The sequence below is a fragment of the Mirounga leonina genome, unplaced genomic scaffold (assembly GCF_011800145.1).
Source record: "Mirounga leonina isolate KUSES-001 unplaced genomic scaffold, KU_Mleo_1.0 Mir_97, whole genome shotgun sequence".
NCBI classification, from domain to species: domain Eukaryota; kingdom Metazoa; phylum Chordata; class Mammalia; order Carnivora; family Phocidae; genus Mirounga; species Mirounga leonina.
In genome coordinates this window covers 2837193-2854489 of record NW_023270889.1, presented here as the reverse complement: position 1 = coordinate 2854489, position 17297 = coordinate 2837193, and the positions used below count along the sequence as shown (strand labels likewise).

The window sequence follows — 17297 nt, the reverse complement described above, 5'->3', positions numbered from 1 at the left end:
TCTTTTTCCTTTTCCTTTCCCATTAGTCCGTTTTTATGAGGGTGTAGTGGAGCTCTCTCTTACTGCTGCAGAAAAAAAAGATCCTCAGGGTCTTGGACTTCATTTCTATAAACATGGAGAACCAGAAGAAGACATCGTGGGACTGCAGGCTTTCCAAGAAAGGCAAGTTTTATCACCTTAGCTTCTTGTCAGCTTTTCTTGGTGTACAGTTTCATTGATTGTATTAGGAAATAATATCTTAAGTACAACACTTATAAAATTGAATTATGCTTTCACTTAAAAATGTCTTTTTATCACGGGCCTAAATTAGGATTATAATTCTTAGTTTAGGGTTCAAGTTTTAGTCTGGTGGAAATTTTTTTTTTAAAGATTTTATTTATTCATTTGAGAGAGAGAGACAGAGCACAAGCAGGGGGAGAGGCAGAGGGAGAGGGAGAAGCAGATTTCCCGCTGAGCTGGGAGCCTGATGTGGGGCTCGATCCCAGGACCTGGAGATCATGACCTGAGCTGAAGGCAGACACTCAGCCATCTGAGCCACCCAGGTGCCCCATAATCTGGTGGAAATTCTTAAGGACTTATAAATGTTTTTGAACTTGCCTCTGTGGCTTTTATGACACTTTACTAATGTCAATTTTAAATGAGATAACTTACTTAGAACCATTTCCCCCCGCCCACCTAATTTCTAGTTCTGGATGAAGATTAGTATTTTATTTTATTTTATGCTACAATTTTTAAATGTTCACAAATTAGTAGTGACTGTTAAAGAAAAAAAAATGTGTGTCCATAAAGGAAATATATAACCTATCTAAAACATGTTTTTTATTAATACGTTAATTTTTATGACTTCACCCTTTTATGGTTAACCACATGTTTCTCAAACCTAGAAAAAGTATACAATTTATATTTTAATACCAAATATATGTGTGTGTGTACATATATCTCTTCCCCAAAATAGTCTTCAAATTATTCTGTATATTTAAATTAGTCAGTTGCTGTCTAATTAAATAATGCAGTTGCTTCTTTTCCATTCTTTTTCAGATTAAACAGTTACAAGTGTATTACAGATACACTTCAAGAATTGGTAAATCAAAGTAAGGCTGCTCCTCAGTCTCCCAGTGTACCCAAAAAACCTGGGCCTCCAGTATTGTCATCTGATCCCAATATGCTGAGTAATGAAGAAGCAGGACATCACGTAAGGGACATAGCATATTTTTATCCTGAAAATACATTGTTTAGAAGTTCTTTGTGGTAGTGGTAGCAGCTCCTCTTGGGAAAGGTAGTAGATCTTAGAAATAAACATTTAAAGATTCTTGATTTCAGGATTTTATAAGGCTGATGGTTATGATGTCCAGCAAGAGGGCCTTTAACTGCTAATTCTTACTATTTTTTTATTTTAGTTTGAACAAATGCTTAAACTGTCTCAACGATCCAAAGATGAGCTCTTTAGTATTGCCCTTTATAATTGGCTAATACAAGCTGATCTTGCAGATAAGTTATTACAGGTAAAAAAAAGTTTTTTTTTATTCTGGTATTGTTAATTTGTATTTTCAAGTAGCACATACATAGTTGAAGGAGGGGCACCTGGGTGGCTCAGTCGGTTAAGCATGTGCTTTTGGCTCAGGTCATGATCTCAGGGTCCTGAGATCAAGCCCTGCATTGGGCTCCCTGCTCAGCAGGGAGCCTGCTTCTCCCTCTCCCCTTGTCTGCCACTCCCCCTGCTTGTGCTCACTCAGTCTCTTGCTCTCTCTCTCTCTGTCAAATAAATAAAATCTTTAAAAATAAATAAAAATAAAAAATACATAGATCCAGGAAATTCATTTTCTTATCCTGAACCTACCATTAGGTGTTAGCGTCAAGCCAAGTAATGTAATATCTTTTCCTGGTGGGCGAAGTAAACTATTGCTCTAATTTTCTTGTAATTGTGAAGCTGATTTGGGTTGTTTATATTGTGGGATGGAAATCACTGGATTATGAATTAGGAGTTCTAAACTTGGCATTACCTCTGCCATTAATTCAGTATGTGACTTCATACGTGTCTTTTTACTATCCTAAGTCTCAGTATTCTTTAGTCTGTAAAATAAATGTGTGGCATTTGATAATGGCAAGGATGTCTTTGAGTTCCGAGTCTAGGAATCAGTAGCTGTGTTTTCAAAGTTTATTGAAATATTTGTAATTGGGGATGCCTGGGTGGCTTGGTCAGTTAAGCGTTCAACTCTTGATTTCGTCTCAGGTTATGATCCTTGGGTTGTGAGATGAAGCCTGCTTGGGGTTCTCTCCCCGCCCCCCATGCTCACTCTGTCTCAAAAAAATAAAAATTAAAAAAAAAAATTTGTAACTGGATTATGATTAGTTTAATCAGCCTAATTCAACTTTTCATAGCAACTCTTTGGTTAACTCTGGGAAAAATCATTTATAATGAAAAAAAATTGCCCTCTGTTGTTGGATTATAATTTTGCTTGTGTATTCATGAAGTAAGACATACCTGTAGTTGACTTAAAAATGTTAATAGTTACTACATAAAGGGCAAATGCCTAGTCCAGAAAATGTTTCTGAGTGACTGTATAATTTGCAGATTGCTTCTCCATTTCTGGAGCCACATCTAGTCCGAATGGCCAAAGTTGATCAAAACAAAGTTCGTTACATGGATTTACTCTGGAGGTATTATGAAAAGAACAGAAGCTTTAGTAATGCTGCTCGTGTCCTGTCCAAATTGGCTGACATGCATAGGTATGGTATAATACCCTTACTACTATGAATAATGATTGATAACTGACCTATAACTAGATACATCCAGATTTCAGAAATTAAATAAAACCTTATTCAGGTTATAGTATGTAGAGTTTTTATGCTTTTACTTGGATTTACCTAAAGTTTACAGTTTTTTTTTTTCTTTTTTTTAATAGTGTATGGGAGATACTAAATACCCAAGACCCTCTCTAGTCAAACTGTCTTCTAAATCTCTTCTTTATGTTTTTAGAGTCTTTCCTACTAAGCAGTTAATTAGTATTCTTAATTAAAAGGACAAAAACTTCTCAAAGGCTTTATAATTTTAAATGTTTTACTAATTCTAGACTAATTTCCTCTCCTCTATTATTGGTTTAAATTACCAAAAAATTTTTGAGTGTGTATGTTGAAGACTGTTAAGAATCTTATTGAGGAGCGCCTGGGTGGGTCAGTTGTTAAGTGTCTGCCTTCGGCTTAGGTCACGATCCCAGGGTTCTGAGATCGAGCCCCGCATCGGGCTCCCTGCTCCGTGGGAAGCCTGCTTCTCCCTCTCCCCCACTCACCCTGCTGTGTTCCCTCTCTCACTGTGTTTTTCTCTGTCAAATAAATAAATAAAATCTTAAAAAAAACAAAACAAAACATTTTCCTTAGTGTTTAGAAGAATCCAAGTTTTAATATACTGAATTAAAGTTTTAAAATAGTAAGTTACTTTTTTGGATGTAAACTTAAGTATTTTTTTATTTGTTGCCTTAAACTGTAGATCTCTTTTATTAGAAGTCCTCTAATATAGTTTTTTCTTTTTCTCTTTTTTTTAATCAAAGAGCAGGAACACAAGCCACAAGCAGGGGGAGTGGGAAAGGGAGAAGCAGGCTTCCCGCGGAGCAGGGAGCCCGATGTGGGACTCGATCCCAGGACCTGGGCTCATGACCTGAGCTGAAGGCAGATGCTTAACGACTGAGCCACCCAGGCACCCCCCTCTAATAGTTTTTTCAAGTTTCTAATGGCCTTTTATGTTAATTTGGTATATACAAAATAGTGCATCATAATTAATATATTTGTATATTGGATCCTTAAGAATTCATATAAATAAAAATAAGGTTCTCCCCCACCCCCAGCACAGAAATTTCACTTCAGCAGCGACTAGAGTACATTGCTCGAGCCATTCTTAGTGCCAAAAGTTCCACTGCCATTTCATCGATAGCTGCGGATGGTGAATTCCTTCATGAATTAGAAGAAAAAATGGAAGTAAGCACTAAAGATACTTAAACTTTGCCTGCATTTATTCCATTTTCCCTTCTTCCCTCTAGTAAGTCATAAGTCAGTAGCAGTCAGTATTAGTAATTCTACTCTCTTCTGCCTATATGTATTTATTTTCATATTTAGACATAAATCTTTCATTGGGTCACAGGACATTGCTGTAATTAAATTTTTTCTCTGTGGCATTTCAAAAGTTTTTTTCCAACTATTCCAACACAAAGGAGATTATATCACATTTACCATTTATTCTGGAAGCTAATCAGTAGGTATGTGAAGTAGAGTAGGCTAACCTGCCCTAATTAAGAGACCCAAAAGTATATAATGGTCCAAATACAAAGGCTTATTTCTCATTCACAAATATCCAGAGTGGGTGTCCCTGATTAGCCAGTGGCTTTCTTCCACTTGATTGATTTTAATACCCAAGTTCTATTTTCTGGCTCTACCATTCCCTATGGCCTTACCTTTTTCTTCTGTCAGAGGGAGTAAGAGAAAAAAATCACATGTAATAAGCACATTCACTCTCTTAAAGACCTTCAGCCCTGAAATGACATACTTGACTTCCACTTACATTCCTTTGAAGAGAACTTAGTCTTAATGGCCCTATCTCCCTACAGAGGAGGTTGGAAAATAGGGTCTAGCCATTGTTTGGCTGCAGTAGTGGGAGAGATGGGTGTTTAGCGTGGTAGCAAGGGCGCTCTGCCATAGTAAACTTCCTGTGAGATCTTTTATGTTGTGATGAAGAGCTGCCAGTTTGTTATTTTTGTTTTGTTTTGTTTTGCCAGTTTGTTATGATAGAAATCTTCATTCGTTCATTTTTTTTTAATTGAAGTATAATTGACACATACCATTATATTAGTTCAGGTATACAATGTAATGATTCAGTATTTTTAGATATTGCAAAATGATCACCATAATAAGTCTAATTAACATTTATCACCATATACGTAATTACAAAAATCTTGTGATAAGAACTTTTACAGTCTATTTTCTTCAACAACTTTCAAATATGCAATACAGTATTATTAACTCTAGTCACTATTGCTGTTATTTATACATTGTTTTTACTTTAACCAACTTAAAGTCAGATACTAGGAATCATTCCTTCAAGTACTTGTTGATTTATCATCAAGAACTTGAGACTTGCTTTTTTTTTTAATCCAAACTAGGTTGCTAGGATCCAACTTCAGATACAAGAGACACTACAAAGGCAGTATTCCCATCATTCTTCTGTACAGGATGCAATTTCTCAGCTGGATTCTGAGCTAATGGACATAACTAAGGTAATAAAAAAGCAAGGTGAATTCCTGTAGCAGTCACCTAATATCTACAAATTCCTTGGTTGTTTTTTTTTTTTGCATTCTGTAGTAGAATGCAAAAAATGTGGAGATAATCTATCTCCACAAAATTAAGATAAGCCATCCTGGGGAGCATGTTGCTGGGCTGACAGATCACTGCTGTGGTATCTGACTCTTAGGAAGAGCTAACCTGCTCTTTATGGGCTGTTTTCTCTCAAGAATCTCTCAGCCTCACATCAAGCTTCCTTAAACCTCCTGCCATCTATTTTATGGCCTTGCTTATTGTCTTGGAAAAGTAACTTATCTTTGCTTATCTCTCCAAGCCGCTCCCACTCTGTACTTCAGAGCAGTTCCTTTTTCAATAACTCTTGGACATTTCTCCAAGTACCATGAAGCACCCTGAGACTTGTGTTTCCATGTTTCTAGGATTCTTTAAACCCTGATTTAGACAATGCTAATTTTAAAAGACATGTTATTGCAGTATCTTCCTGCCAGCCGAGGGGCGGGGGGGGGCTGTGGAGGCACACATGTTGGAATCTATTTAAATGTGTTTACCAAGCCTTCACCATTCTTAATCTGGAGTTATGACCAGCTGCATGTCATCACATCTTTACATCGTATTTTAAGAACTTTGGATAAAATCTTTGATCATTTTTAATTTTCAAGGAGTGCATCACTATTAATTTCTGACTCTTGATCTCTGGTTGTATGTATAATGTTGGCATTTTCTCCGACAGCTTTATGGGGAATTTGCTGACCCATTTAAACTTGCAGAGTGTAAACTTGCAATAATTCATTGTGCTGGTTATTCAGACCCTATATTGGTGCAGACACTTTGGCAAGATATCATAGAGAAGGGTAAGTGCTCACTTACAGGTATATTAGCATACGTTATTTAGTGACTTGGTAGAGGAATGCAAACTGCTAGTGGCTTTCATACATCTAGAGCTCATGAAAATTGTATATACCTAAGTAGAGGCTAAGTAGAGGGTACCTGGATGTGGTGGAGGGTGGCCCTCTAGAGAATGTCCTCAATTTATATTGGAGAGGACTGAGAAAAGGATGTGTCATTTTTGGTTGTACTTCTTAATAAGGGATTCTGAGACACTTTCCTCAGAATCCTATAACCAGTGTCTGGTAAGAGGAAAGTATTTCAGACACTAACAGAAACACAGTATCTGCTCATTATGTTAGAATATCATTTGTAGGCTATTTTGTACCTTGAAATAGAATAAAATAGCCTATTTAAACAATTGCACATTAAAAACAGTTTGGGTTTCTAATGGCATGTCTTTTTCTTGCAGAATTGAATGAAAGTGTAGCGTTGAGCTCCTCAGATAGAATGCATGCTCTTAGTCTCAAGGTTGTGCTCCTTGGCAAAATTTATGCTGGCACACCTCGCTTCTTTCCTTTAGGTAAGCAGTAACCTTAAGTGCTATCATGGGTGTTGTGTTTTTTCTTTTGATGGTTTTCTTCATTCACATGGAAAGATAATGTTCTTCAGGGTGGAATTGTTCCTTTGTTGCTGTTTAGCTCAGCTGTTTAATTCTACCTCTCCAGAAAGACCTCCAAAGATAACAGAATTTGTTGACAAATAGTTAGGTATGAAACCTTCTTTGACCTTGTAAGTTTATATATCTGTCTGGGGAATAGTGCTAACAGACGGTAATGATTATATTGTTGGTAACCCTCTACAAGTTTAAAGAGGAAAGAAAAATGGCTAGTGTTTTTCTGCATGGGCAATCTGTGATTGCTTCAACTGCTCTTATTATATATATATATATATATTTTTTTTTTTTTTTAAGAGTTTATTTATTTGATAGAGAGAGACACAACGAGAGAGGGAACACAAGCAGGGGGAGTGGGAGAGGGAGAAGCAGGCTTTCTGCGGAGCAGGGAGCCCGATGCGGGGCTCAATCCTGGAACCCCAGGATCATGACCTTAGCCAAAGGCAGACGCTTAACAACTGAGCCACCCAGGCGCCCCTCTGCTCTAATTATATTGAGGACATATTTTTCTTTAAAATAACAAATATTTGGGGCACCTAGGTGGCTCAGTTGGTTGTGTGGCTGACTCTTGATTTTGGCGTCATGATCTAAGGGTCCTGGGATCAAGCCCCGATTTGCATTGGGCTACCCGCTGACCAAGTACTCAGCTCTAGAATTCTCCCTCTCCCTGTGATGACCCTCCCCCTGCTCACACTCTCTCTCTCTCTCAAATAAATCTTTTAAAAAAGCAAATAATTGTGTTAAAAATGCAATTTTTTGAACCCTTTAATCAGCTGTATTACTATAATTGTTATGTATATGACTCTAATTATTAGAGATTTGCCGATGTATAATGTTTTCTTCAGTTGTAAAACAATAGAATCAGGGTGCCTGAGTGGCTCAGTTGGTTAAGCATCCAACTCTTGATCTCAGCTCAGGCCTTGATCTCAGGGTCATGAGTTTAAGTCCCACATTGGGCTCCATGCTGGGCTTATAGCCTACTTAAAAAAATAAAAAATAAAAGAATAGAATCAACATAAATATATCCGTAAAGTAGGATGTTAAGCACCCAGGATCTTTGAAAAATGTTGAGAACCAGGAAAATGCTCACAACATAACAAATTGTTTATTTAATGAGGATAGAGACTTTTTTTATAGGACCATCTCTGATTTATGACTTATTTTCTGGAAATGGCAAGAAATAAAGTCATTATAATCTTGTAAGTATAGTATTTAAAACTGCCACTCTGGGGCGCCTGGGTGGATCAGTTGGTTAAGCGTCTGCCTTCGGCTCAGGTCATGATCCTGGAGTCCCGGGATCAAGTTCCACATCAGGGCTCCCTGCTCGTAGGGGAGTCTGCTTCTCCCTCTGACCCTCCCCCCTCTCACGTTCTCTCTCTCTCTCTCTCATTCTCTCTCTCAAGTAAATAAATCTTTAAAAAAAAAACTGCCATGCTATTTCATTAATGAGAAAAAGAAAAAATTAAAGCTTAATAGTTTTAATAATAAAAAGGCCACATTATACATAATTTTTTTTTAGGGTATTTCTGCTTCGACTTAGATTTTTAATTTTTGAGCCTAGTAAAGTTTAGGGTAGAAGAGGCCTTTCTTCTTCTTTGGTCCATCTTTCAATGGCAAACAAGCCCCAGGGGGCTTCAAAGAAGAACAAATTTAGAGTTTTTAGAAATTTGATCACCTGCACAAAAGTTTTGTATGGTAGATTCTGGGATAGTTGCAGGTTCAGTCATTGGCTGTCTTTTCAGTGATTCTTCTTGCCTGTGGATATGCACATTGGTCAGTCGTAGATTTCTAGGATCATAAATATGAATGTGATTGTTACTATTACGATCTTACTTACGATATGACAGGTAGTAAAAAGTGAGAATGGGGCTAAAATTAGAACCATTAAAATAAATAACTTACACATCTGAGGGGGTGAGGCACTTAAAAACACATTTAATATTGGGCCTCCTGGGTGGCTCAGTCGTTAACTGTCTGCCTTTGGCTCAGGTCATGATCCCAGGGTCCTGGGATCAAGCCCCGCATCGGGCTCCCTGCTCCGCGGGAAGCCTGCTTCTCCCTCTCCCTCTCCCCTGCTTGTGTTCCTGCTCTCACTATCTCTCTCTCTGTCAAATAAATAAATAAAATCTTAAAAAAAAAAACCACACATTTAATATTTCTAAAATCAGGATGCAGTAACCCTTCTTTTCTGAAAAGCTGTTAAACTGAGGATTCAGTGGGTCCTCTCCAATAGTGGGATTATGAATGGTCTCTATTTCATGTACCTTTCTGTATTTTCCAAACTCACCAAAATGTAGTTTTTTTCCTAATAGCTTTAAATTATATCGCACATTCACAGTTGTGCAACAGTCACCACAATTAAATTTAGACCATTTTCATCACCACAGAAAGAAACCATGTACCTATTAGCAATCACTCCCTATTCCTTCCCACTTTCCAGCCCTAGGCAATCACTAATCTACTTTATATCTCTATATATTTGCCTATCCTGATATATCACTTATTTTTATAAAAATTTTTTTTTTGAAAATTGGTTTTCTTTTTTTAAAGATTTTATTTATTTGAGAGAGAGAGTGCACAAGCGGGGCGGGGAGGGGCAGAGGGAGAAGCAGACTCGCCTCTGAGTGGGGAGCCCCATGCAGCACTCAATTCCAAGACCGTGAGATCATGACCTGAGCTGAAGGTAGCAGCTTAACCAGCTGAGCCACCCAGGCTCCCCGGGACTTAATAATTCTGTACCAACAATAGAGTAATGAAGTGAGGTGAAGGACCTGTTAACTAACCTTACCGGAGTAAACATTTCACAATGTATATATGTATCACATCATCATGTTCTGTACCTTAAAGTTACACAGTGTATGGCTATTTTATCTCAGTAAGTGGGGGGGGAGGGGGGCGGGAAGAGTTAACAATTCTAATTTCTGATCTTTTTCCCTCTCCAGATTTTATTGTGCAGTTTTTAGAGCAGCAAGTTTGTACTTTGAACTGGGATGTAGGTTTTGTAATACAGACAATGAATGAGATTGGAGTGCCATTACCTAGACTACTGGAAGTATATGATCACTTGTTCAAATCACGGGTAAGGAAAATATTAAATAAAATGAAATAATTTAAAGTTAACAAACCTTTTTTAGTTAAAAGAATATTTTGATTGTATGTTTATAAGTGTCTCATCATCTGATAAAATTACATCAGAAATATGCTTCATTGTTTGAATATAAGAAATTATCATACTTTAGATTTTTAAAATTGATAATGAGTTGCTTTGCTGTATATCATGATAAAAATCAAATATTTCTTAGTAAACATATTTGCTTTACTCTTTGTGTAATAGGCTAAGCCCATTACATTAAGAATCACCATTTGCTTTACAAGAACAAAATAATAGTGTATTTATTCCCTATAACTTTATCTAAAATATCAGTGCTCAAAGATCTTCCTCACCACAAGAAAAAAACTTTGCAATTGTGATGGTGATGCGTGGTAACTAGACTTACTATGGTGATTATGTCTAATACTGATTTGTTATTGTATATTTACAAATAACAAATCATATGTTGTATACCTGAAAATGATACAATGTTATGTCTCAGTTATACCTCAGTTAAAAAAAAATCTTTCTCACCTTATTGAACCTTATCAGACTATATATTTTATAATTTTTATTCTAAGATAAAAGATCCAAATAACACCTTGTTGACCTATATCATGTCTTTTATGGTAACACCATCAAAACATTTATGCAGTGCTTTACAAGGCACTTGTATATCTCATTTAAGCCTCAAAATGAACCTATGATAGGAAATGAGCATCTGACAAGGGCAGAGATTTTAAATGAATAACCTACTCAAGTCACATGGCTAGTTATTGGTATAGCCAGAATGAGAATTAAGATTCTTTGCTGGTCTAGTCAGACTAAGTCTATATAGGTTTAAAGTAAAAGGGGTATCACAGCTGACAAGAAGAAAATAAAAAAAATAAGTGCAATAAAATAAGCATTTAATATTATATGGTTACTAAACTATCTGGTCATGGTTAATATTTGAAAATCATTAAAAACTGCATTGTGATGTTATTTAGGAAAAATAACCCACTTTGTAGAGCTTGCAAATTTCCTGTTTAGGAACCTGTGTTTCCTCTTGACAGGTGTGAGGAGGTATCTCATTGTGGTTTTGATTTGTATTTCCCTGATGATGAGTGATGTTGAGCTTTTTTCATGTGTCTGTTAGCCATTCGTATGTCTTCTGACCATTTCTTAACTGGATTATTTGTTTTGGGGTGTTGACTTTGATAAGTTCTTTATACATTTTGGATACTAACTCTATATCAGATATGTCCTTTGCAAATATCTTCTCCCACTCCATTGGTTGCCTTTTCGTTTTGTTGACTGTTTCCTTTGCTGTGCAGAAACTTTATCTTAATGAAATCCCTATAGTTCATTTTTGCTTTTCTTTCCCTTGCTTCTGGAGACATGTCTAGTAAGAAGTTGCTGTGGCCAAGGTCAAAGAGATTACTGCCTGTGTTCTCCTCTGGGATTTTGATGGATTCCTCTCTCACATTTCGGTCTTTCGTCCATTTTGATTTTTTTTTAATTATTTATTTAACTGTATAAAACATTTAATTTATTGGTCTTTTGGGGGTATTTGATGTATCTCCAGTGTATTACAACTGAGCCATTAATCTTGTCGCTTCATCAACATTAACTGGTTCATTTTCATGACACTGCTGAGGAATCAGCTGTTTCTGCAAGGGTTCAAAGGAAAGGCCTTTTGAGAAATGGGCAAGTTCCTTTTGTATATCTACAAAAGCTTTATTCACTCTTAATTTTTTCATCATTCACAATGTTTATCTTCAGTGCTCGCTTCGGCAGCACATAAACAATGTTTATCTTCTTAAAATTAGTGGTAGGGCGCCTGGGTGGCTCAGTTGGTTAGGCGACTGCCTTCAGCTCAGGTCATGATCCTGGAGTCCCGGGATCGAGTCCTGCATCGGGCTCCCTGCTCAGCGGGGAGTCTGCTTCTCCCTCTCACCCTCCTCCCTCTCATGTGCTCTCTCTCTCTCTCTCTCTCTCTCTCTCATTCTCACTTTCTCAAATAAATAAAATCTTTTAAAGAAAAGATTAGTGGTAACTGGTTTTGCTTTGTTTTTAGACTTAAAGTTTTTTTGGCTGGCTGTATGAAATACATTCCTGGATTTCTGCCCTCTTAGTTTGTTCTTGGCCATTGTCTTCAGTACCCTCGTGAAGCAGCTCATGCTCTGGGTGATGCCATCTGCACGCAGAAGATCTTCAGGAAGTTCCTTGAATTTATTTTTTTGTATGGTGTAAAAAAGTGGTCCAGTTTCATTCTTCTGCATGTAGCTATCCAATTTTCCCAACACCATTTGTTGAAGAGACTTTTTTTCCATTGGATATTTTTTCCTGTTTTGTTGAAGATTAGTTGACCATATAGTTGTGGGTCCATTTCTGGGCATTCTGTTCTGTTCCATTGATCTGTGTGTCTGTTTTTGTGCCAGTACCATATTGTCTTGATTACAGCTTTGTAATACAGCTTAAAGTTCAGAATTGTGATGTCTCCAGCTTTGGTTTTCTTTTTTTCAACATTACTTCGGCTATCTGGGGTCTTTTCTAGTTCCATACAAATTTTAGGGTTGTTTGTTCTAGCTCTGTGAAAATTGCTGGTGTTATTTTGATAGGGATTGCATAAATATGTAGATCGCTTGGGTAATACAGACATTTTAACAATATTTGTTCTTCCACTCCGTGAGCATGGAACGTTTTTCCATTTCTTTGTTTCATCTTCAATTTCTTTTATAAGTGTTCTATAGTCTTAGTACAGATCTTTTACCTCTTTGGTTAGGTTTGTTCCTAGATAGCTTATGGTTTTTGGTGCAGTTGTAAATGGGATCGATTCCTTGATTTCTCTTTCTCCTGTTTCATTATTGCTGTATAGAAATGCAACAGACTTCTGTGCATTGATTTTATATCCAATTTTGCTGAATTCCTGTATCAGTTCTAGCAATTTTGGGGGGAGTCTTTTGGGTTTTCTACATAGAGTATCATGTCGTCTGTGAATAGTGAAAGTTTGACTTCTTGCCAATTTGGATGCCTTTTATTTATTTTTGTTGTCTGATTATTGAGGCTAGGACTTCCAGTTCTGTGTTGAACAACATTGGTGAGAGTGGACATCCCTGTCTTGTTCCTGACCATAGCGGAAAAGCTATGTTTTTTTCCCCATTAAGGATGATATTACCTGTCGGTCTTTTGTATATGGTCTTTATGATGTTGAGGTATGTTCCTTCTATCCCTACTTTCTTGAAGGTTTTTATCAAGAAAGGATGCTGTATTTTGTCAGATGCTATTTCTGCGCCTATTGAGAGCATCATATGGTTCTTATCCTTTCTTTTACTAATGTGGTCTATCACATTGCTTGATATGTGGGTATTGAACCACCCCTGCAGCCCAGGAATAAATCCCACTTGGTTGTGGTGAATAATCCTTTTAATGTAATGTTGGATCCGATTAGCTAGTATCTTGCTGAGAATTGTTTTTTTAAGATTTATTTATTTATTTATTTGAGAGAGGGAGAGCATGCGCAGGGGAAGGGGCTAAGGGAGAGAGAGAATCCTCAGTCTGACTCCCTGCTGAGCACTGAGCCCAATGCAGGGCTTGATCCCAGGACCGTAAGATCATGACCTGAATCAAAATCAAGAGTTGGCTGCTTAATTGAGCCACCCAGGAGCCCCTTGTTGAGAATTTTTGCATCCATGTTTATCAGGGATATTGGTCTATAATTCTCCTTTTTTAAAAATTTTATTTATTATTTTAGAGAGAGTGCGCGAGCAGGGTGAGGGGCAGAGGGGGAGGGAGAGGGAAAAACAGACTCTGCGCTGAGCATGGAGCCCACTGCGGGGCTCAGTCTCACGACCCTGAGATCATGACCTGAGCAGAAATCAAGAGTCCAATGCTCCACTGACTGAGCCATCCAGGAGCCCCCTGTAATTCTCCTTTTTAGTGGGGTCTTTGTCTGATTTTTGGAATCAAGGTAATGCTTGCCTCCTAGAATGAGTTTGGAAGTTTTCCTTTCATTTCTGTTTTTTGGAACAGTTTCAGAAGAATAGGTATTCTTTTTTAAATGTTTGGAAGAATTCCCCTGGGAAGCCATCCATCCCTGGACTCTTGTTTGTTGAGAGATTTGGTTTTTTTTTAAAGATTTTATTTATTTATTTGTGTGAGAGAGAATGAGAGAGAGCACATGATAGGGGGGAGGGTCAGAGGGAGAAGCAGACTCCCTGCCGAGCAGGGAGCCCGATGTGGGACTCGATCCAGGGACTCCGGGATCATGACCTGAGCCGAAGGCAGTCGCTTAACCAACTGAGCCACCCAGGCGCCCGAGAGATTTTTGATTACTGATTCAATTTCTTTACTGATTATGGGTCTATTCAGATTTTCTATTTCTTCCTGTTTCAGTTTTGGTAGTTTATATGTTTTTAGGAATGCATTCATTTCTTCCAGATTGCCTAATTTATTGGCATATAATTGCTCCTAATATTCTCTTATAATTGTATTTCTGCAGTGTTGGTTGTGATCTCTTTCATTCGTAATTTTATTTATTTGGGTCCTTTCTGTTTTCTTTTTGGTAAGTCTCGCTAGGGGTTTATCAATTTTCTTAATTCTTTCAAAGAACTAGCTCCTAGTTTCATTGATCTGGTCTAGTTTTGTTTTCTATGTCATTTATTTCTGCTCCTAGCTTTATTATTACCCTTCTTCTGCTGGCTTAGGCTTCATTTGCTGTTCCTTTTCTAGCTCCTTTAGGTGTAAGGTTAGGTTGTGTATTTGAGACTTTTCTTGCTTCTTGAGGTAGGCCTGTACTGCTATGTATTTCCCTCTTATGACTGCTTTTGCTGCATCCCAAAGGTTTTGGACCATCATGTTTTTATTTTCAGTTGCCTTCATGTATTTTTTTTTTCCTTTAATTTCCTGGCTTATCGGTTCATTCTTTAGTAGGATATTCTTTTTTTTTTTTTTTAAGATTTTATTTCTTTATTTGAGAGAGAGGAGAGAGAGCGTGCACGCAAGGTAGGGAGAGGGGCAGAGGGAGATGGAGAAGCAGGCTTCCCACTTAGCAGGGAGCCTCCCTGATGCAGGGCTCTATCCCAGGACTCCAGGATCATGACCTAAGCCAAAGGCAAACACTTAACTGAATGAGCACCCAGGCGCCCCTAGTAGGATGTTCTTTAACCTCCATGTATTTGTGGTCTTTCCAAATTCAGGTTACATAGCATTGTGGTCTGAAAATAATGCATGGTATGATCCCAGTCTTTTTGTACTTTTTGAGGCCTGATTTGTGACCCAGTATGTGATCTATTCTGGAGAATCTTCATGTGCACTTGAAAAGAATCTGTATTCTGCTGTTTTAGGTTAAAATGCTCTGAATATATCTGTGAAGTCCATTTGGTCCAGGGTGTCATTCAAAGCCTTTTTTCCTTGTTGATCTTCTGTAGATGATCTGTCCATTGCTGTGAGTGGGGTGTTACAGTCCCCTACTGTTACTATATTATTATCAATGAGTTTCTTTATGTTTGTTATTAATTGGTTTATATATTTGGCTGTTCCCAAGTTAGGGACATAAATATGTACAATTGTTAGATCTTGTTGGATAGACATCTTTATTATGGTAAAATGCCCTTCATCATGTCTTATTACAGTCTTTGGTTTAAAATCTACTTTGTCTGGGGGCGCCTGGGTGGTTCAGTCAATGAAGCACCCGCCTTTGGCCCAGGGTTCTGGGATTGAATCCCCCATCGGGCTCCCTACCTGCTTCTCCCTCTGCCTGCAGCTCTTCCTGCTTGTGCTCTGACAAATAAATACATAATAACAAAAATCTTATAAATAAAATCTAATTTGTCTGATATAAGTATGGCTATTCCAGCTTTCGTTTCTTTCTTTCTTTCTTTCTTTTTTCCTTCTTTCTTTCTTTTTTTTTTTTTTTTTGATGTCCATTTGCATGATTATGGTTCTCTATCCCCTCACTTTCAATCTGCAGGTGTCCTCACAGAATAGTGAGAACCGTCAGCAAACCCATTGTCACAGTGCTCCTGCGTTAAATGCTTATTTTAATATTGGGAAATTTTGCCTGGGACTCTGATAACTGGTTTAACTAATAACATAAATGGTTGAAAAATCAGTTGACACAGTTTGCTTTACAACTCGTGACTTATATTTTCTTTATAGGATCCATTCTGGAACAGAATGAAGAAGCCACTGCACCTTTTGGATTGTATACATGTACTGTTGGCAAGATATGTTGAGAATCCTAGCCAGGTTTTAAATTGTGAGAGGTAACTATGAATTAGGTATTGTGTTATGGCAAAAGCTTAAATGTTTTCTAATAAGTATCTGAGCAATAAAGTTAGAATGGGGGAAGATATGGAGATTAACTATTTGAATGATATCAGCATGTATGAAAGGTTAGAGTTTTTTCCATTTTTCACCCCCCATCCTGAATCCTTTCTATAGGTAAATGATGTAATTTTTGAATTACTTCTAAACTCTTTCTGCATTGAATTAGTGATCTAGGGCAATTCAGTTATGTCTTTGAGATTATTGACCATTAGAAGGTATATTTGTTTGAAAAGACCAAAAGAATGTAAATAATTTAATATTAATTTAAGGAATCATCCTTACTGCCTCCTTCCCATTATAATCTTCCAAAGGAATATGGTGGTCATGTGGTAATTCACCTACCCCCTGCATTTCTTGTCTGTTTTCATTTATTTACCATTTACTTAATCGTATGCTCCTTGCTCTTTCTGGGACTATAGTAAGTTTAGCAGAAGTTGGAGAGAAGTCTTACAGGAGGAAATGTTTCTAAATGTATCAATAGTTGATCAGGTATCTTTTCCTTTACAGGAGAAGATTTACGAATCTGTGCCTGGATGCCATTTGTGGTTATCTGGTTGAGCTTCAGTCTATGAGCTCTTCAGTGGCAGTACAAGCCATCACGGGAAATTTTAAATCTCTCCAGGCTAAACTAGAACGGCTTCATTAATTATTGTAATGTATTGTCATCCATGCATTTTAATCTGTAAAATAAAAGCTCAGTTGGGTCCAGATATCAGGTGCTTTAAATCTAAGAATTTAAGAACAATTTTAATAGAAATGTGTTTTTAACAAGTGGCTAATATCTACAAACAGTACATTTGCCAGATGAATTATTTTTTATTACTATTTTGTTTTTTAATAATCAGGTTTAAAAAACAAGTGAAATAAGATTACTTATCTTAACACAAAGATAAAAACATTTAGAAATTCTTATTTTTAATTTAATGAAGGCAGAAATTTTGAATTTATACTATTCATTTTCAAGTTAGTCCAAGGATATTGATATCAAAACTTAAATAGGCTAGCTGAGCAAGTCCCATAACACTGGATTCTACAGTAATCCTAATATAGGCAAATAAACACTGTCTCTTAAAAAATCATTTAGGTTTGGGTTCATCTTTGGAAAGAAAT

The 17297-nt window shown here is 37.1% G+C and overlaps 1 protein-coding gene and 1 pseudogene across 1 annotated transcript in view; one reads left to right on the top strand and one right to left on the bottom strand.

Annotated features, from left to right (window-relative positions):
• LOC118006467 (nuclear pore complex protein Nup155) overlaps positions 1 to 17266 on the top strand; it is a 60543-nt gene extending 43277 nt beyond the window's left edge. The window contains exons 25-35 of the mRNA XM_034999135.1: positions 27 to 162; positions 1039 to 1192; positions 1398 to 1502; positions 2573 to 2727; positions 3840 to 3969; positions 5148 to 5261; positions 6014 to 6134; positions 6581 to 6691; positions 9727 to 9863; positions 16017 to 16123; positions 16695 to 17266. Coding sequence (XP_034855026.1) covers positions 27 to 162; positions 1039 to 1192; positions 1398 to 1502; positions 2573 to 2727; positions 3840 to 3969; positions 5148 to 5261; positions 6014 to 6134; positions 6581 to 6691; positions 9727 to 9863; positions 16017 to 16123; positions 16695 to 16833 — 1409 coding nt within the window. The 3' untranslated portion in view covers positions 16834 to 17266. The remainder of the gene's footprint in view (positions 1 to 26; positions 163 to 1038; positions 1193 to 1397; positions 1503 to 2572; positions 2728 to 3839; positions 3970 to 5147; positions 5262 to 6013; positions 6135 to 6580; positions 6692 to 9726; positions 9864 to 16016; positions 16124 to 16694) is intronic.
• LOC118006468 lies at positions 11401 to 12007 on the bottom strand (annotated as a pseudogene).
• Positions 17267 to 17297: the final 31 nt, after the last annotated feature.